The sequence below is a fragment of the Cebidichthys violaceus genome, unplaced genomic scaffold (genome assembly GCF_023349555.1).
Source record: "Cebidichthys violaceus isolate CVI_PGR_0920_01 unplaced genomic scaffold, fCebVio1.0.p SCAF_37, whole genome shotgun sequence".
In the NCBI taxonomy this organism is placed as follows: domain Eukaryota; kingdom Metazoa; phylum Chordata; class Actinopteri; order Perciformes; family Stichaeidae; genus Cebidichthys; species Cebidichthys violaceus.
The window spans coordinates 2,187,564-2,209,499 of record NW_027176561.1 but is presented as its reverse complement, the minus strand read 5'-3'; the positions used below and the strand labels follow the sequence as shown (position 1 = coordinate 2,209,499).

The 21,936-nt window shown below is 40.2% G+C and overlaps 1 protein-coding gene across 2 annotated transcripts; it reads left to right on the top strand.

The window, feature by feature from the left end:
* The first annotated feature begins 4,375 nt into the window (after window positions 1-4,375).
* Window positions 4,376-21,663, top strand: elovl1b (ELOVL fatty acid elongase 1b). Of its 2 annotated transcripts, none has more exons than XM_068725885.1 (8): window positions 4,376-4,484; window positions 19,131-19,233; window positions 19,323-19,513; window positions 19,713-19,793; window positions 19,875-19,931; window positions 20,023-20,128; window positions 20,432-20,568; window positions 20,814-21,663. In XM_068725885.1, exons 2-8 carry the CDS (start codon window positions 19,164-19,166, stop codon window positions 21,126-21,128), a joined length of 957 nt encoding a protein of 318 aa, XP_068581986.1. In that variant the 5' UTR covers window positions 4,376-4,484; window positions 19,131-19,163; the 3' UTR covers window positions 21,129-21,663. The 2 variants fall into 2 exon arrangements, with proteins under 2 accessions (XP_068581986.1, XP_068581987.1); XM_068725886.1 differs by lacking the exon at window positions 4,376-4,484 and adding an exon at window positions 15,816-16,012.
* The last annotated feature ends 273 nt before the right edge of the window (window positions 21,664-21,936 follow it).

Genomic DNA, 21,936 nt, shown 5'->3' with positions numbered 1-21,936 from the left:
CTGCTTCATGCTCTTAGATGCTTGTTTGGAAAAGGAGATGTACTTATGACTTCTGGTGACTAGTAGTTCTTTTGATTACCAATGTTGAATGCACTTATTGTAAGTCGCTTTGGATAAAAGCGTCTGCTAAATGACTGTAATGTAATGTAATGTAATGAATGATAAAACTCCGGGATGAGATAAAGTCTCATTCACACAGGTTCAGCTTTATGACATGATTTACATTTTCTTAATTATGGAGCAACAAGATCAAAAGCTAGCAGACAGACAACTAGAGTTAGATCTGTGATGACTGATGCCTTCCTTACCAGGATTACAATATTGTAACAGTGTTCAGTGTGTGTCCTTATCGAAACACAAGTGTTTAACTGAGCTGCAGCAATCAAGTCAGTTAGTTGAATTGAGGGGGTGAGATTCCCAATTTTGGGGTCCTTCATGAAGCAACAGGTATAATGAGATTTTATTGTTTCCTTTATCTCAAGACGCTTCATGTTGCTGCATTGGAGGAATTCTGACCCTCCTCACAGTCATTGCTTTCAAGACATATTGTACTGTACGAGGTGAGAATTGTTTTTTTGGAAAAGTTATTCCTGACTATATATGGAGCCAAACATGTGCTACGAAGACTCAACCTGAGACATAAACGCATGATTATGATATTATTTGTATCATTTAAATTAGGGATGCTCCAATCGGGCCGATACTGACTCAAATAGCTGGTATTGTGGCAAAGTAGCCGATCTGTTCAATCCAATGCTATGTTTATATACTGTATACATTATAAACTGGTATTTTCATTCATGTTTAACTTTTTTTGACCAATTTGTTGAGTTGCAATTTCTGCGAATAACGTATTATTCTAATGATAACTAACAATTCAGTGAATTTATACCTATGTATTTATTTGTTACATTTTGTTCTGCAAAGTTAGGAAAACAATATTGAAGGTATCGGCCGATACCTAAAGCCCAGGTATCATATCGACTGACATTATGTATGCATAAGTATATATATGTATGTATTTTTGTATATTTTGTTGAATTTCTTATCAATTTAATTCTGCATCGCCACCTTTATACTATTCAGTGCTTAAATAATAAAGGGACATGGATTGGAGTGTAGTCATAAATTGCAGTGACACAACATATCCACTTGGGGTCACTATGACTATTACTATGAGTGCAGTTTCATGACACTTTCTATATTCTGGGTTATAAGTGATGATTTAACTATCATCAGAGGAATAGCTTTGTTTTCAGATCAGCGGGTGGTTTGGGTTTAAATATTGATTGAATATTGTTTAATGCTTATCAATTTGGCATAGAATGTTTGTACACTGCACAATACATAAAGAAAGTGGCCTCAGAATAAGTGGAAGATACACTTTTAAACTGAGGTTAAGTGTTGGATTAGTTTACCAAACTCAACTCAAAAGGAGTAGAAGTCCATGTTGGACAGAAAAAGGTCTATAATCTTTTACATACAATTACATGCGATCTAACCAAAACAGCTGACATAATGCAAGTACGATTTTTCAAAAAATCCCCAAAGTGACAACATTTCACACAGGAAATGCATGACAGATAGGTCTGCTGCTGCTCTATGCTCTACTTTAGCTCTGAGTGTTTCTGTCATGCCCAGAAATGTGACACAGGAGGAAGTGCAACCAGTCAGGCCTTCTCTTCAGCTTTGATCGTCACTCAGCATGGCACTCACTACCACCATTGAACATGCTGCCTGTCCAAACAAACCCAAAGTTTAATGACACAGTTGTAGCTGTGGGTTTGGGGAAAGTGGTATGCCTGTATTGAACTGTAAATATGTTTTGCTACCATCTGTTCTCAACTAAAAGTAAACAAGTTCACCTGGAATCCTCGGGTACTGTAACAGACACAGGTTGATGATTTATGATCATGTTAGCAGAGCAGGTGTCCGACTCAATACAGATCTCTCTGTGTTCTCTGTGTAATCATTACAGGTGAACGTCACCCATTGCAGTATCCATCTCACTTTAATGTGGGATTACTTTAAAAAGGAGACAGCAGGTGAATATGGACCAAAAACAAAACGAAAGGATATCACCACGAAGCTTCTCCATTTGATTACTTACATTTGGACAATTGTTTTTTTTGTACGACAAGTTTTCTGAAATGTTCTGTTTAAATATGCAAATTAGGTACTATATTTTTTAAATATATGCTAATTAGCAGCTATTTCCAGAACAGAAATCTGAACATTGGATAAAGCCAGGTTTGAAATTCTTGTTTCATTTCGTTGACATATTAGAGTCAGAGGTTTCAACAAAATATTTTCCAGACATAAAAAACGTTTTTAGGAATAAAATGTTCTATAAATCAGGCTATGAATGATATACATACCTCAGTAAAAACCTTCAGACTATAGTTTGGAATGAAAGTGGAAGGTTTGGTGTGTTTGTGAGAAAAAAAACAACTAATTTTGAGAAAATAGCCTTTAAAAGATATCTGATGCAAAATGCCATGATTTTTGAGAAAGCTACACATACAAATAGACAAATTGTAGCGAAATAAATACCTAAATGTGTAGTGTCTCACCTCAAGTGACCAGCATTAGATCATTTTTTTTAAATGTGACACGTATCTGAGCAGACGCAGGTTTAAATAGTGTCAAATGTAATGCTGCTGCTGTGTGACAGACATGCACAAGCAGCAGACCTTTATCTCTAAGGGGATCAGATTATGTCATTCGTTGACTGAATACCAGTGTTGTATAAATGATGTTGCCTTTTCATCCTACTGCACTGAACAGTGTGCCTGAAGATAAAAGCTGTTAAAGAGATAAAACTGTGAGGCAGGTAGCTCAGGCATGCTTTGTACGGGGGGCCCTGAGGGTCAAAACACAAAAACACTTCACACAAAACAAAAATGTTTCACAAAACCACAAAAGATAAAACACAACCACATTGAGGTGAGACACAAACAGGAAGTGGTATACGTATTGAACAACAATTCTGTCAGTCTGCGACAAACTGAATTACTTATTTTTCTGGATGCCTTGTGGCACATTGCTCCCTCTCAAAGGTCGGGATGATAAGATTAAATTAAACTTTATTTATCCCAAGGGAATTATTATACCATGTGTGAAGAGTGCAAATATGACGCCCAGTGTAGATGAGCTCTGCTCCGAGCTATCTCTAAGGCTGAGCCCAGCTCCCCTATGAAGGAAGCTCATTTTGTTCCGCTTGCATCCGTGATATCATTCATTGTGTCAACAACCAAAGCTCATGACCATTGGTGAGGGTCGAAGTGTAAATGGACAGCTAAATCAAGGCTCAGCTCCCTCATCACCACAACGGTCTGGTACAACGCCTGCATCTCACGCTCCATTTTACCCTCACTCATGAACGAGACCCCGACATACTTGAACTCCCTCACTTGGGGCGCTTAACGAAATATTGCTGTGTTTCCTGAAATGTTGCAAAATGTTGTGATGTTGTTGTGACATGTTGTTGTTTTGTTTTGTCAAACGTTATTGAGTTTTGTCAAATGTTACTGTGACGTTATATTTTGTGATTTGTTGTTGTGTTTTGACCCTCAAGGGCCACCTTAGATTTTAGCGTCTTATTTTGTTGGAAATATCATAGATATGGAGATTGTGTTAAAGGCTAAAGGCTAAAGGTTAAAGATTTTTTAAATCATCAAACCGAAAAACCAAGTTCAGTGTTGCCAACTCTTTTCCAATGAAAGTAGTGAGCAGCATTAGCTCCCAAAGTTGCTAAATCCAGCAAGAAAGTCGCCTGAGGTCCCTACAAAGCAACTCCCTCAAAATGATCATTATGAAAGTAACATCATAATGTCAAGTAGGCCGTTCAATCATTACATATGGGCTAAATGAAATTATTATTATTATTTTGACAGAATTGGATTCAATGATTGCTGTTGGGATTTAATGAGAATTTCAACATAAATAGATGAATAGAAGATTACCAACCCTGCCTTTAAGTTGGCTGTGACAGTATTTATATATATTATATATATATAGGTAGGTATTTATATATATATATATATATGTATATATATATATATATTTGGTTTTGATGGTAGTATGATGCCAAATACTATTTGCTCTCTTTACATCAAATACCAAAATGCAGTGTATAATTATACCCTATTCCAGAGATTAGACAGGTCCACTCCCATCAGAAGCAGCCTAACTCACACTTTAGTTTGTCCAATTAACCGCTGAGTCTGGCAGAATGAAGCTGCAGCTGATTGATCTCATATAGGCGGTGACTTGACATTTGATACAGTCAGTTGGTTAACTCCATATTTGGCGCCCAATTCACAGCAGTGTGTGGAGAGAGAAGACTCCACCTTTTTTTATTTTCCAGCTCCATCAAGCGTTTTTGCGTCGCGAGGAAGGTTTCCGCGGAGAGGAAGAGGAAGCAGGTCTAACTTCTCTCACGCGCTGGGTCATCAGGCTGCTGTCGACAGCCTTTATTTCAAGTGAGTACTTTTCTAACGCTATTTTAACAGTTTGACCGATGGGAATGCGTCGAATCGACGAGGTTTTAGGTTTTAGTTCATTTCAGATGCGTAAATAGATTGTTGGGTTGGTGTTTGGGGGGTTGCGCGCGCTGCCAATTTACGTAACGTCATATCAAAGTGTTATTCATTCAGGTGGCTTATTTTTCTTGTATAATTTGAATAGCTATGGCTAAACTCATTTGTTTTACTGTAAATCAATAGTTGTTTATTTTAAAGCGAATTAAAGTTAGGCGCGAGTTTTGTGCCCAAAACGTGTGCTTGGAAATTAAATTTGCTCAACAATATGCTTAGTTGTGTTGGGCTATTGATGGTTTCTTCTTCTCATCATTTGCACCTGTGCTGCGGACAAAGAGCTCATTGACAGCCGGGACTCTCTCCTCACTGTGAAGGCAGATGGTTGTGTCTTTTAGTTTCATTGTAGCCGTCAAACATGTACATGTCAGTGGTAATGAGAACACATTGGTGTGTGTGTGTGTGTTATGGCTGTTTAACAGGTCGGTTATGAATTATAGAAGATGTAGTTTAACTGTAGTCGATCTAGAAGTGCAAACAAAAACCCACCTACTGGCCAAATGTTATAACTGTATTATAACGGTTTTACTTTGAGACTCAGGTACATTCATGTGTCTTATTTAGAGACACAGAGCTCTTGGTAGCTCCAGTTTGTGGCACAAATTTAAGCCATTAATGGGTCAGAGGTGATGAAACTATCTACCACACACAGCATACAAGCTGTATGTAAATGATACATATTTACATACATATTTTTTTTTTTTTTTTTTTAGATTGTAAGATGTAGTTTCAGTAAAGCTCGAGAAACATTTGACTCATTTTGAGCAGCAGGAGGAGGAGTTGAACTTTGTACCGTGTGATTCTGAATACATGAGTAAATATTGACAGTGTATCATATATAAAGATAATGTTTTTTCGATAAGTACTCAGATTATTTTGCCAGGCGACTTTATTGCTTCAACAGCATTAGTCATGTTCAACTCTCGTTTAATTTCGCCACTGTGGGAGAAAGACAAGAACCACTAACTACCACACCTCGTCTATGCAATGCATGATGGGGAAAGAGCACTGGGAGGCTACGATTGTACGTTTTTACCACACAATTAAGCGTCATCTGAATATGATCCTGATTAAATAACACTGCTTCTTACACGTCAAGTTGACATTGGGCAGATGGCAATGTGTCAGCACCTGTTTGCATATTGTGAACAATGTTTATAAGATGGCGTCTTTATGGGTTTTTTTTTTACAAAAAAGGCAAAAGATGTTGCGCCGGAGCTTAGGGTGATGTTTCTTGAATGCCTCGTGTTAGCTGGCCCCCTTATTGATGGCCTCCTAAAGTAGTGTATGGATCACTAGCTCTGTGTAGACATGTAAACATTAGTCGTAACTAACGGCTGTGGATGGAGACAAAGGGCCTCAAGGTCTACCAGCCCAGGTGTACTACTGCTATTAATGTAAACACTAAAGCAGCGTGGTGGCTGTTAACGCTCCGCCGTTGCAGACTGTTATCACGTCATAATCTTCCAGAATCAACACTCTGATAAAAGGACACGCATTTAAGGCATGTTTCAGCCAGAGAAAATGACGCAGACATTCTTCAAACCACATTTTTATTTCACTAGAAAACGTTGCAGGCTGAGCTGAGGTGTGTTTATGCAGCAGTTGTACTTCAAACAGTGGACCAGTCTTCTCTTGTTGGTCACTGAGCAGCTGTAGTAAAGTGCTTTGCTAGGTAGTGGATAAATGTTAGTCACCGCTTACTCCAAACCACTCATTGGTAAGTGTCAGCTTGTGACTCAGACCATCTACAAAGTCTTCTTCAGTCCTTCCTCCGGGTATTTAAAGACGTTTGAAGCTCAAAGTGGGGGCCGTTTCTTCATAATGGCCGCCTCTGGTACACTGTAGAACCGTCTCTCTTTACTTTTGGCCCATGTCTGCCTTGTGCAGTGCACTTTTAAAACCAGTCAGTTTGTGAGACTAAGTGAAGAACTAGTGAAGTTCGGATGTCTAAAAGTTGAATGAAGTTTCCACTTCCTGTGGGAACAGAAACTACCGTGTTCCTGACATTCAGCATTTCATTTGGGCAAATGTTAGACTGCCAGTAAAGGTTCAGTTAAGGATCCTAAGCTACAGCTTGTGTAGATTACTTTGAGGCGGGGTTGTTTTCATAGATATGAAACGTGTCTACCCAATACTCGCAGTATTTCCGTTTCATTGGATCTAAGTGATTTTTTCCACTCAAATGTGTGAGTTTATCATTTGAAGCTGTTTTTTGGTGGCTGAACCGTTAGCCTACGTGTAGTAAAATGTTTTTGATCAAACATTATACAACAGGAGGATAACAAGTGAAGACAGTGGATACACAGTGTCAGCACTGACCTTGTTATGCCCTTTATAAATATGTCCTGATGACTGTGGGATGATTGTGGTTGTGTGTTTTGACCAGCATGTCTGAAATGTGGCTACAAGTTCAGGTGTGTTTTTAGTTTCATCATTGACTCCTTTTTAAAAAAACGTGTCCTGTAGTTATTACTTTGCCTCCTGGGTAATATTTTTAATAATATTTTTTTTTAATATCTGCTGCTCGCTTGCTTGTCTGCACAGCCATGAAGAGATTTAACAGAAAATAAAAATGTTGCTAAAAAATGCTGCCTCATCATTTTTTGGAAAATTGGACCAAAGGTCAGATTGTGTCTCTCTCTCTCTCTCTCTCTCTCTCTCTCTCTCTCTTTCTTTCTTTCTTTCTTTCTTTCTTTCTTTCTCTCTCTCTCCGTCTCTCTCGCTCTAGTGCTCACACGTCTGCACGTTTGACACATGGAGTAGAAGTTCTTGTCATAGTAGAATCTTAGGTATTCATGACGGGCATGAGGAGAGTCATTCCAGTCGTGATTATGTCTTGCATAATCCCAACCTGTCTGCAGGGCCTGTTTTACACTTGCCCCAAATATCAAGTCTGGAGCTGTTTTGCTGACTAAGGTTTTGCATGCTCTCCCATGAGACACCTACAAGGACACACCCTCGTGTGGGAGAGGAAAACCCTTTCAATGAGTGCACAAATGTAACTTTTTACACACATGAGGGAATCGCTTATGGTTAATGAAACAGTGTTGCAATTGAACTGGGTATTGTTCTTGCTTGTACTAAATACAAACCTACTAACTGTATTTAGTTTGACATCTGTAAAGTATAATTGCAGCAAAGTTGTATATGTGACGTGTTTACACTTAGACTCAACATTCAGATATCCGTAGGTTGTTTCAGGAGAGACGGAGGTGTTATGACCCTCATATGCAAATCCTGGTTAATTGTTCCTCTCAGATTACTAAACTGGCAGGATACTGCACACAGGGCTCCAGTGAGAACTTGTACATTTTTGCACAGTCTTGCCTCCCAGTATGCCATCGGTTTCTTACAACTTTTGTAGGTTTGGCCGTCGTTTAAACATCGTACTATCCAAGTTCCCTCTCGAGATCTCCATAAAACAGCTACATCTCTCAAAAGAGAAGAAAGTAAGCAGTTGTCATACAGGTTTACAAAAAAAAAAAAATTATTTGCAACATCATACCTAATTAAAGCTGCAAGCAGCATTGATCGGGCCCTCGCAACGTCACACACGTCGAGGGTACTGGCAGGACTCTGGTTGATGCGGCAATGCATTTCTGTGACCATCATACACTGCGTGCACAAGTTAGATGATATTTCCTGCGTCGACCAGCAGCATAGCAAGACCATGTTGCCAGGTCTTAAGCCTCAAATGTTTTGAGTGTACCTCCGATACAATCATAAATGTAAGCCTGTTAAGATCATTAAGAAAATGAACGTGTGAATGTGCTTCAGTATTTGTAACATAACAGACTGTCAGGTTACTGGGATGGAGTTCAACTCCCTGCAGTGTCCTACTGATTGTATTTGGACTTACATGAAAGTTAACAGAACAGCAGTGTCATTTGTTTTTACTTGAACACTTTAATTTGACACTGTTTTCATTTTAAGCTCTTCTGTAACTTTAGATTGTAGTGTGAAGCATTCATTGTAACATTTAACCTGATTCTCATGTAGAAGCTCTAGACAGATCATTTATACTAATGCCCACTGACATGGTTTGAAAAACACTGTTGATTAACTTTTGTTCTCCAAGCATCTTAGTTTGCACATATTTAGATCAGAGAAGTCTTTTTCTCATGGTGTGCCCACAAACCCTGTTTGGGCCGCTGTTATTAAAGAATTCTGTTTACGTCCGTGGTTGCCAGTAGGTGGCGCTATGACTATGAGTTAATATTGGCATGCAGAAGTCCTAAAATCACGACAGCAATCAAGCATGTCAAGTTTGGGGCAGTTTTGACAAAGTAAGGTTGAGTTACAAAAGCTTGATGGATGATGGCGAATCATGTAAAATTGCCGCGACACCAAGTCCATGTTATCCGATGAAACATCAAGCTTTTAGTAACTTTTAATCGTTAAGGTCTTTAGGTTGTTCTGACCAAATTCTAAACTGATCGGATTATTTCCCTAGGAGGAGTTCGTAGTGCAGCACCTGGAAAAGGAAATAAAACCACAAGAAATTCATACAAAATTCAAATTGGCTGACTTCTGGTTGGGTTTAGAGCATGGACCCCTAAGACTTTTTTTTAAGTCTACATGTGATACACCTGCTTACTTAATTTCATACATCTAGGTGAAACGTACTGCGAGGGCTGCATCGTCGAAATATTGTAGGGGGTGCTATCGAGCCGAGTTGCCACTCTGAAGCATTAAAATCACATCAGACAACTACATTCAGGATTTTAAATGTGTGTGACAAGTTTGATTTTGTTTTGAGTATTTTTAGCCCCTCAAAAACACCTTTGTTTTTCATGGCGAGGAATGCGTCGCCACGGCAACAGCATTTCACGAAACAACAAGCTTTGAGTAACTTTTAATCACAAAGGTCTTTAGATTGTTCTGACCAAATTCTAAGTTGATCTGATTAATTCCCTGGGAGGAGTTCGTTAAAGTAGAGCGCCTGGAAATTGCAAAAACGACACTAGAAATTCAGACTAAATTCAAAATGGCTGACTTCCGGTTGGGTTTAGGGCATGGCCCCAAGAGACTTTTATTTAAGTCCACATGTGATACATGTGCCTACCAAATTTTGTTAATCTATGTGAAACGTACTGCGAGGGCTGCTTCGTCGAAATTTTGTAGGGGGCGCTATTGAACCGATTTAACACTCTGATTGAATAAAATCATATTATAGAACTACATTTTGTCCTTGTGATCTGTGTGTCAAGTTTGCTTGTGTTTCGAGCTTTTTTAACCTCTCCAAATGACCATCGTTTTTCACGGCGAAGACTGCGTTACCACGGCAACGGCGTTCGACGAAACATCAAAAGCTTAGAGAACTGGCATTATGAACTTCTTACATTTGTGTGGAACAAATTTGATGTTGATTTGATTTTCCAACTAAGAGAAACAAGCCAAAGTATAAAGACTTTAACTTACTGTTGCCAGTAGGTGGCGCTATGACTATGATTCAAAATTGGCTTGCAGATGTCTTCAGGCCTGGAGTTTAATCAAACATGTGAAATCTGGTAAAGATCTGATGATGCGGAGTCGAGTTACATCAGTTTATTCGTTCATGGCGAAGGATCGAAATTCGCAGAGCCGCCACGTCGCCACGCTTCGACAACTTCCTACAATTTTCACAATGAAGCATTATCAAGGTCTTAAGGCTTTTGTGACAAAATTTGAGAAGGATCCGATTAATCTGTGAGCAGTAGGGTGTCAAAGTACACAACCTATGACTTCCTGTTGCCACTAGGTGGCGCTATTACTATGATTCAAAATTGTCATATACATGTGTTCAGGGTCAGGATGTTATGACATATGAGAAATTTGGAGCAGATTAGGCAATGTACAGCCGAGTTACAACAACTTCCTGTTTCATGGCGAATGGTGTTTTTTTGCCGCCACGCCACGGACACATAGTTCGATAACTTTTTGATCTTTGAGTATGGTTTCACTGCCAAGGTCTCAAGAGCATACTGACCAAATCTGAAGGCAATCGGGTTTAATCTCTAGGAGGAGTTCGTTAAAGTACGGCGCCTTGAAACGGTCCAAAAACGTCATAAAATTCAAAATGGCCGACTTCCTGTTTGGTTTAGGATATACCTCCTTTTGACTTTTTTGTACGTCCCATCACGTTCCACATACCTACCAAATTTCATACAGCTAGGTCAAACCCAAAGTTGGGGCTACTCTGTAGGGGGCGCTATCGAGCCAAAATGTCATGCAAATATTGGACACCCCAATAATACTGGAATTTTCACCACGATTGAATTTTGTGCCAAATTTCAAAAGATTCCCAGTATCCCAAGCACCTCCTTTTTGCGATGAAACTGGTACGATAATAATAATAATAATAATAATAATAATAATAATAATAATAATAATAAAAAACATTAGAATAACAATAGGTCCTCCGCTCCGACTACGTCGGTGCTCGGGCCCTGACTAGTTGCTACAATTTTGCAGTTAACTTAGGTGGGATCCATAATTCTGCAGTTCTCCCTGTTAATATCTCTGTGTGGAGACAAACTGAAGGATGCCGCCATGTTAATTCACTCTCCCTTATCCTTCCTGCGCCTGCTGAGCTGCAGTAGTTAAGCTTCAGCGACAGCTCTATCCGGATGCGTTATGTTTTCAGGTTGCCCATCCGTTGCGTTCTGGTGAATGCAACGTTCTCAGGAACGTCTGGAGGGAATTTCTTCAAATTTGGCACAAAGGTCAACCTGGACTGTGATCTCACAAAACACATTTTTGGCCACAACTCAAGAAATGATATGCTAATTATGACAATATTTTTTACACAAATTTCTGATAAGATAAAATGATGGAGTGATGGCATTTTGGACAAACTTGGATGTAAACTACAACATGACCGGTTGGCGGAGGTGGTAATCGTAGTTCGTCCACAATCGGCACCAGTTAGAGCTCATTCGTGAGGACGGGATGCTCTGTTGTTGTCGGTGGAAAATTACAGACATCTGAGTCGTTGAGACCTGCAGAGAGGTCAGAGAGGTCAGAGAGGGGGAGAAGGAGGGAGGGAGGGAAGACAATTAGACCAGTGTTTAACGGCCGGCCAGGTCTGCAGGTGTGATACTGCTCCCCCACCTACACACACACACACACACACACACACACACACACACACACACACACACACATCAAACCCTCAGACAAACACAATGAGGGTATAATCATGTCAGTGTCCAGACAAGTTTAGCAACATTCCTGTGCTGGAGGGGTCACGGTTACTACGACTTTAATTACTTACCAAAGTTTGCTTTTCTTAAATGTGTGTTGTTTTTTTATGGCTACATTGCACTCAATTTTTATATCCCCAGTATCATTTTTTATCATACCAAAAATCTGCCATGCGTGGCTGGAAACTAAGGGCGACATTCAAATCTAGATGGTTGTGCAATCATATTCTTTTGATTTTGATAAGGCAATGCAATGTGCATTAATATATTCAGACCAAAAGACAAGGTTGCAGCAACAGATTCAGAGTTTATCACGTGACATTTCTTCTTAAAGAGAGGCATGCCAACCAGGAATGTCTGCGGTAGTTTGAGGTAATTGAAGGGTCCATTAAAAGTGGGGAGGGAGTTAATGGAGGGGTTGTTTTTCTTTTAAATTCAGTGTTGGGTAAACTTTAACCAAAGTTAAATTTGTACATGTAATGAGCCTTTGTTTATGCTGAATGTGTAAAGTGTACTTTACCTCAACAAGCCTTCAGCCCAATACTGGATTTGTGAGGCTGTTATACATTACCCCTTTTTTTTCTTTATTACACAAGATTACATTTAAATACTGAAGAGCTGTGATAGATTTTAAATATAAGATCGATGTCCCTGAGTGTTAATCGCTGAAGGGGCTGTTGCCACATTACAAACAAGTTTAGTTTAGCTAATCAGATCATAGCAGAAAACATCATCTAATAAAAACCCACAGCGTCTAGACATAGGCCTAAGTTTACATTAACTAAACTGTTAGCTTGATCTTATATTTGCTACTGACGTTTCCACTTCAGGACCACCCAACAATACGCATCTCTAAGTCTTTGCTTCTACAAGCGGCATTTATTAGTTAACAGTAATAAGCAGCAACAAATTATGATTTGTTTAAATGGATGATTTATTTTGCTCCACCAACATAAATAGTTCTGCAACTGACTGGGACAAGCAACATGCGTCTACATGTTACCGCAGGCCAGATAGATTACGATTGTGAATGTAATTTATGGTCATTAGAATCCAGTAAAGTGGAGTGATAGTATAAATAGAATGCCTCTTGTCCAATCAAATTACTCGGTCGGAACTAACTGTCATATACAACAAATGACTGCTGAGCAGTGACGGTGTTTGATCATAATAAACATTAATATAACCTTCCCAGTTCTGAGCCAAACCCCTAATAACTCAAAATACACCATCAGTCTTTTCTTGCTTTTCAGAGAAGCATCATTTCTTGACAGAAGATATTTTCATGACATTGCATAGCTTGATCTGAGACTTGTACCTTGACAGCAAAGTCAGATTCCTCACACGAGTGTGTGACATGCTGGTGGAAATATCTGACTCAGTGCTCAGCCGCACACTTGTTCCTGCTTTTACACTCTCCAGGTCTCCAGATCATCCATTGGGGTTATTTATTGTTTTTATTAACTGTTGTAGGAAATTTAAGTCTAATTATCTTTGTCCTATTTGACATCGAAGATACGGTCTGCACACGAGGGCCTACCACATGTGGGCTGACTGGTTGAACTTCCTTTGACACTTAGGGAAGGCAGGTGATCGCATGTTCAGGGAATTAACATGCCATGGGGGAAATGTAAGTTTAGCTTCTGCCCTAGAGCTAAATTACAACCATGGTTTCCTCTGTCGCCAAGAGTGACCTTCGTGCGAGAACAGAGTGTCAAGTGAAAAACCAAGATACCATGCACTTCTCTTATCTCATGTGAAGACAGCCTGTCATGGGCTGTCTTCTGACTTGTGTGTACGCACGTTTACAACTATATAACCCAGTGGCTTGGAGTTGAAACTCTGAGCAGTCTTGACACATTACCTTGTATGTGTACAACCCTGTCTCCTTCTTGCAAGAATAAATGTCCTGTGATTATTACTTTTACATCGGCTTCGAGTGAATTTCTCTAACATTAACCATAGTTCAGAATTCAACTTTTTTTTGTCAGTAGAGTCCATTTGATGTAGCTCTTATGCATTTCAAGATAAAGTCATAGATGTGTTGTCACACTGTCACACTTTGTGTAATGGATTGATTTCCCGTCTTAAATGGACACATTCATTTTGTTTGGCACTGCTCATCTACAACACATGTCTGGCCTAGTTTTGATAATTCCCATTTCAGATAATAAGTTGAACTCATTGATTCTAAAGTCACTCCCACCTTTTATCTCTTTCAGCTGTTATGACGACAGATGTTGGGTTAAACAGATGTAGAACATGTGCATGTATCATTTACTTTGTGCTACTATAAAAGAAATGAAGACGATTATCTGTAAATTACTGTATTATTGTATTACAGATATATGATAATCGTAAAATGTACCATATTATATCTGTAATACAGTAATATGTTTGATTAAATTCAATTGACTTACTACAATAAACTTTTCAGGTTTTGGTTTTTACTTTGGTAAATACACTTAATACCAACTAGCCAAGACTTTTGCTTGACCAGGGTTACCATGGCTAACTTTTTACTTTTTCTAACATGACTTGTTTTGCTCTGATGGAGCAAAACTCTTCCAGGCTTTGTAAACCACAATAATTGTCACCTGAGGTGTTGGTTTCACAGGAAAAGATGAAATAACTCTGTCAGTCCACTATAGTAGAGGAAGCTGATCTATTTCGTTGTCAGGTGTGTTTTGGTGTTTGGGGGAGGGGCTGAAATGCACTGGAGAGCTGACCCCCCCCCCCCCCCCCCCCCCATCTCCCGCAGGGATCGAGTGACCAATCAGATGCAGTGATAAGATCACCAGATTCCAGATGTTTGTGGCCAGATGTAGTTAAACCAAGTTCAACTAGTATTTACAAAAAGATGACATCATACTTTTAATAGGAATTCCAGGGTTCTTATAACTATTTGCATTTTACTTATAAGCTACATTTTGAGCATGATCTGACTTTGCAGTGACTATTTCTGTATTAGTCCACAATAGTGAACGCTGCCTTGTTCATTGATTCATACATGTGACTTGATCTCTGAAACCCTTAATGTTTAAGTCATTGTGTGCGGTTTCATCACACCACATTAATAACTACTTATGTTCTCAAATGTACAGAAGTTATGCGTTCCTCCCTGCAGCCAAAGGACTAAAATGATTTCTCAGCATAAAATGAAAGGACTACAATTGCTATGATGTTTTGTTCCTCTCTTTGAAATGAATGGGTGTGGCAGTAAGATCAGAGTAAGTGATTTCCTATGACAAAAACCTCCTTACACAACACGCTCAGAGGAACTTTAAACATTATCATATGAGTCACCTTCTCCCCTCGCTGCATTCATTTTGGTCTGCCATTAGCCTCACTCTCCAACCCTGAGCATACATCAAGACTTTATGACTGTTCATGATGCTCCCTAGCTCCAATGTTCTTTATCTCTATCATGAGCTGTACTCCTTGTAGTTAGGTAGGAGTATATGAAGCAAGCATGTTGCCAAATATTAAGCAGACAAACAACAAAAGAGGCATTTTCCGCGATGACATCGATCATCTCCAAACAGAGAGCGAAACATGGAAGCTACTTTTGCTGTATGGGTGTTGGCTGGGTCCAGAGCCAATACAGGGTAACAATGGCCCCTTTCATGATAACACAGTGTCCTCTGATTTCTCGCCTGCTGCCTGTGAATAATATTATCAGCCCATCCCCGAGCGAAAAACTTACAGGGCGACTCCAGAGTTGTGTGTCGTGTGTGTGTGTGTGTGTGTGGGTGAACAGGAGAGAAAAAGGTGGGGGTTGGTATCTCAGACTCTTTGAATTCAGGGCGGTGGTCACAAAGCAGCATCTTAAATGGGGGTTAGGGTTTAAATAGGGCCCATCTCTCAATCTCACCCCAGTTGTACTCCGTCTTGGCGCTGGCTTGTGCTCGCTCTCTCTGGCTCATCCTCTTCCCCCTCCCTCTGCTTCTATGAGCTAGTTATTCATCCACTGTGTGAGTCAGGGAGGGTGGGGATTTGGAAGACTGCTGTACCAGTCACAGTTTGTCAGTTTACACTCTCATTCCCCTACCCCATCTCTCTCTTTCTCTCTCTCTCTCTCTTTCTCTCCCTGCTCTGCTGTTCTCTCTTTTTGCTGCTGCCTGTCGGCCCGTCCTTATAGTTTTGCAGAGAGGCTTTGCCGTCCTGTGAAAGAAGAATCCACATTGGCTTTTGATGATTTAAGAGGTTAATTCTAGTCTCAACGAGGTAAGTTGTATATGGTTACGTAGAAGGTGAACTAACTAACTAACTCCGCCCACATGTTGAGCAGCTCAGTGGTTCTGTTCTTTTGGTGTTCGAGGCTATCAGGCTGTGGTGGTTGAAATGTCCTTTTTATAACGGATACTTTGCTGTGTGTAACAGGTTTCCTGTCTGCTCCCTTTTTTTCCTCCTTTTTTTTTTTCCTAATTCAGTTCATCATTAACTTCTACCTCGTGAATGTGAGCTCCCTTTTTCCATCCTTATGATTCATTGACATGGCCTCCACAGGAAATGTTCCACCTCCCTTTCCACTCTTCTATAGAGACGTAACGGTGTGTTTTTGTAGAAGCATTAAAACAACATTTTACTCTGGTTTGAGAATGGACTTGTGTAGCTCAGGGCTGTACATTTTTGACATTCCTCTTGAGAGTCATCGCCTAAAGGCAGCGTGGTGCTTAAGCGGTCATGTGTCTGCTAAATGTCTTCGCTCCGTCATGGTAATACTCCAGCGCTGTGTGGACCCCTCTCACAGGTATGCGGATGTTCCTCTAATGTTGTGGAATTACTACTAGTGTTTGTTTATTTGGCTGAACTGCACTGAATGTACATATTAACAGTGGAGTTCCAATTCGTATGAGACACACAAGCCTTTAATTGGTGGAGATTGAAATCAGTTGAGTGGTCTCATCATGTTTGAGGTCACTGATGGGTAGAAGTGTCAGAGCAGTGATGTTCATTAACTGCTGTCGGCTGCTCTTGTAAAAGATCTGTGGTTTCACTAAGCTGGGATGGAAGGGATTTCATCTGGGACTCAAAGATAACAGAAATTGTGTTTCCTGTTTCTTCTTAGTGTTCATGATCACAAGACTATCCTCCTGACCTCGCACAATCAGTTTATTTATGTGTATTCTCTAAAACATCTCTCTCAAGTGAGTCACAAGTTGTTCAATCAGCAGTTTGAACCTGAAAACTGGGAGATTTATATGACTTGTATTCAAAAAGCAAATCCTACATATGTAATTGTAGGGTTTCTGTATAATCCCACTGTGCACTGCTGCAGTGTCGACAACATCATTTGATTGAACTCAGAAAAGTGGCTTTTGGTGTCCAAAAACTAAATCTATTTTTTCATGTATAAATTCAACTATTTAGTGAGTTACCAACATTTTGGCTTTAAGAAACAATTTATGAACTCAAATTCTAAGCCATGTGACGTCAAACTGCCACGACTCAATTCACGGTGTCACAATAAACTCGACATTATCACTAACCTGACCCGACGGTCCTCTGCTCAATGTAACTCAATGTAAGCATTTTTCCTCAGAACAAGACAGACTGTCCACAACAGACGTGATGGTACTCTTGTTGAAATGTGAGGCGCCTGACCGAATGTCTCACCGTCGGTTCAAAAACAACCAGCGTGTTTTGCGTAAGACTTTTCTGAAATGTCATGTATCTGATCTGCTGTACAACACCGTCATTTTCAATTTTGGTGATAACGGCGAGGGGCTGCAAGAGCACAAAAGTCCAGTTCAAGTTGTCACCATATTGACGAATGGAAGCTAAGTCAGCAGTGCAGCTGTTACAAATTGTTCTGGAATGCTGGACTCAATAACCTGGAAGCTCCACAAGAAGATCAAGCTCAAAGATACCGCCCTGTTGACGCTGCTTAACGCATGAAAAGCCCTGAGGCGAACAAACTGTACGAGGGAATTTAAAAAACGGAGATGATACAATCTGTTTAAACTGTAGATGTGTGCTGCTCAGAATCCGTTTCAACTTTGACACAATAAACTCACTAAATATGAACTTAAGCAGATCAAGGGCTGTTGTACATATTTTGTGTCGACAGCTCAGTATCTGTGTGGATTTATTATTTTTGCCGTTAGTCCTTCAAGATGTAAGATAATGTGTTGTACGTTCATTACCTTGAGGCATTCAGTGAGTGAGTTTTAGACTGAAGCAGCCTTGAAAACAAGTATGCACAAGTGCAGATTACAGAGCCGGTTTTACACCCTGGGAAAAAAACAGATTTTAAAAAATTGATACTGAAAGCTAGCTAGCTTTCTTAAACTTGGATCCAGCTCAGTGTTGGCAAAATCCACATCTGCAGTTTGCACTTAAAATATATTTTTACCTGAGCAGCACCTCTGTGAGCTCCACTCCTCACCTGCCCTTCATTCCACAACATGGGATTATCGGCTGGTAATTATATTGGTTTAAGGCGGGCTGTTCTTTAGGCCTTGAGCAGTGAAAACTCAGAGCTTTGCAGATTGTACAACAATAGCGTGGGGAGAGAGGGCCGCACCCTGAGTGTCCTCTACTTTGTGAATACACTGTACACTTGATATGGCCTTTTGTCAACAGAAACATTTGCAGGTCAGAAAACCAGAGCAACATTGGTGTGTGCACATAGTTGTAGTTGAGCTGATAGATTCAGTTTGCAGTGGCAATGTCTCAGTGCGGTTACTACGTAACAAGAAAAAAACAACCACTTGTTAGTTTAAGGAACTTGGATGACAATGTCAGAATTCTGTGGTTTGAGAGCAGTGTGTCTGTGTCTGTATGCAGAAGTCATGAAGTCAAGACACAAAAGCCAGCCGGTAGAGTGCCGCCCTGCTGTGAGACGAGGGTTTCCCTCCCAGTTCCTTGTAGCACCTCCTCTCTGATATCAGCCCATGTCTGATGGTATTTCTGTTGGGTGTGTTTGTTTGAGGAGAGATGAGTCGATAATTGCATTTCAATCCCGCTGAATCAGGAAATGCTCCAAAATGCTCCTCATTGATCCAAGCCCAAAAAAAAGCTGTGTGATTTTTATTTTTGTTGAAACCATTCATGACGGAGAACACTATTTTAGGAAATTTCACTATCTAGGAAACAGATCAAAACAGATGAGGAAAGATAATGGTACATGTTAGCTTCTTTTACACATCCAAAAAAGAAGACATCTGGATTGAGAAGACGTGTCCGAGATGTGACAATTGAAAAACGGACAAAATATAGTTTTCTTGAATTGAGTGATGCATCACTCTTTGAATTTCTGTCATGGGAGTGGTAGAGGGATTGCTGCTGTCTTTGGCCTTGACAACATTAAATTAACAATGAGCTTGTTGGTTCTTTGCAGATAATTTGGTCACAACAATTCAAGACGGCAAACATGCTTCGAGAGATTCAGGAGATTGGCTCACATGCCATTGACATCTACAACTACCTCTTGGCAGGAATTGGTAGGTGACTTAAACTAAACTAAGCTAAGCTAAATACAAAAGATCACTCTATATTATTGTTTTCTAACGTATTGCTCTTCTTTCTCTAGATCCACGGCTGAAGGAATATCCAATGATGCAGACTCCTGTTGCTATGTCTGCAATATTGCTGAGTTACCTCTTGTTTGTACTGTACCTTGGGCCGCGCTTGATGGCCAATCGTAAGCCCTTCCAGCTTAAGGAAGCCATGATAGTCTACAACTTCTCGCTAGTGGCACTGTCGATAATCATCGTCTACGAAGTAAGACACTGTTACCTAAAGTCTCCGACATTTAACGACTTGTAATTCATTGACTTTTTTGACACAGTTTGTACATTTCTTGGTCATACATGAGTAAAAAGTCGCTTAATTTGTCTAGTTTTGTTTGAATTTATATCTGTAAAGATCTTAATCTAGCAATGACCACAAACCTTGTAAATCAAATGTTCTTGTAATTTAGTTCCTGATGTCTGGTTGGGCCACAACATATACCTGGCGATGTGACCCAGTGGATACGTCTAACAGTCCTCAAGCACTTCGAGTAAGTCCCCTCTTTCTGCTCAATTGTTATGCAATTCTTGATTTAATATAAAATTAAATTAGTCTTTTCCCTCCTCAACAGATGGTCCGAGTGGCCTGGCTGTTCTGGTTCTCCAAGATTATTGAGCTCATCGACACAGTAAGTTCAGTCTTTTGCTTGACTCGCCTTTGTGTTTCAGTTTTGGTCACCGTAGCTTGACTTTAACTGATCAATATCGTCTTTCGCTCAGGTCTTCTTTGTGCTGAGGAAAAAGCACGGCCAGGTGACTTTCCTACACATCTTCCACCACTCCTTCATGCCCTGGACCTGGTGGTGGGGAATTGTCTATGCTCCTGGTGAGTACACAGCAACACAATCTTGATTAAAAAGTATTAATGGTTTTAGTGTCATTACCTTGTAAGCCAATCTTGTGGATGTTGACCTGTACAATCAGCAGCCCTGTCCTCCAGTTGGCTTCTGCTCTTGTTTTTTTAAAGGAACCTTCTGCAGGTTATTGTATAGTTGTGTTATAGTTTAGTCATGAGAAAATGATTAACCAAGAGTCTCTGACCTTCCAAGAATGTCGAGGCCGTAGATAATTCTTGGGTTCTTCCGCTACTTTAAGTTGGCCTAATGCTGTTTGTGATTATCACCCCCAGGTGGAATGGGATCTTTTCATGCCATGGTGAATTCCACCGTCCACATCATCATGTATTTCTACTACGGCCTGTCTGCTGCTGGACCACGCTTCCAGAAGTTTTTGTGGTGGAAGAAATACATGACCGCCATTCAGCTGGTAGGGAAACCCTATACTCTGCAGTTTTCTGTGTTGTTCGTTTCATCATCAATTTTTAATTTTAATTTAGCAACTCGTAGGCTTCGGGGATCAGCTCAAGGACAGCATGAGAGCCTTGCTAAGCGTCTTAAACTACTCAAGTCTTTTAATTTTAATGTCTGGTACTCTGGTTCAGGCTTCAAGACAAATTCATCTGCATATATTTATAGTAAGTGCTTGGCTGACTCCTGGTTTCTTCCCAACAGACCCAGTTTGTCCTGGTATCTCTCCACGCTACCCAGTACTACTTCATGGACAGCTGCGACTACCAGTTCCCCATGATCCTCCACCTTATCTGGATGTATGGAACCTTCTTCTTCGTGCTCTTCTCCAACTTCTGGATCCAGGCTTACGTGAAGGGCAAGCGGTTGCCGAAACAGGATGTTAAGCAGTGTCAGAACGGCGCGGCCGTCTACGCCAACAGCAAGCAGCACGAGAACGGCGTCAACCACGGAGCGAGCAACGGCTCCGCTCGCCACGAGAACGGCAGCAGTCACGTGAGCAAGATGAAGAAGGCCTAAGATCCCTGGAAGGAAACACCTAAGAAGTATGACCCAGTGAACCTGTTTGAACTACTACGGATTCCAAAGATAGTTTTGGCTGTGTTTCTTTTCCTGTTATTAGTTTGAATTGCAACACATGGGGAAATGACGTGGTCAATGATTTCCACAGTTGGGCTCCAAACTTTTGGTTGCTTTGTTTGTTCGTTCAACTCGAAACTTCTTTCTGAGTTGGGGAAACCGTTTATGGAACATAAATGTATGAAGAGAAGATGTTTTGACCAAAATATTATCTTCACTGATGTTGCAACAAGCTCCTAGTTCAGTATCACACTGGTGGCCTTTCACCCCACATGCCTTCACTACTTCTCTGACCCCCACATCGCACTGACCTCCCCCTGTTGACAGATAACTGTACAGTTTCTCTCAAACTTGAAAATACTTTTTGTAAATAGTTTTACAGCAAACAAAAATAACTAATTTGTATTGGTTTAGACTTTCTAAATTTTGTGTATTTAAAATTAAATGCCAATAAATTCAATTTTTAATTATCTTACACGTTTTGTGCGTCAGTATTTTCACTGAATAGGTGCTTACTGTATGTGTCGCATGCTTAATAAGTTCCAAGTTCAAGTTGCCAAGGCTCTGGGGAGAGACTGCTGTGTTGCAACAGAGAAAAGCATTTGCATTGCGTGCTGAAGCCTCTTGTCTTAACCATCTCAAGTATGTGGAGCCAGTAGGAGCTTAACAAGAGCCCCATTCTGCTTTGTCTGAAAAAAAAAAAATTCCATCGTCAACAGGCAGAGAGAAAGAAAGCATCCTGCAGACC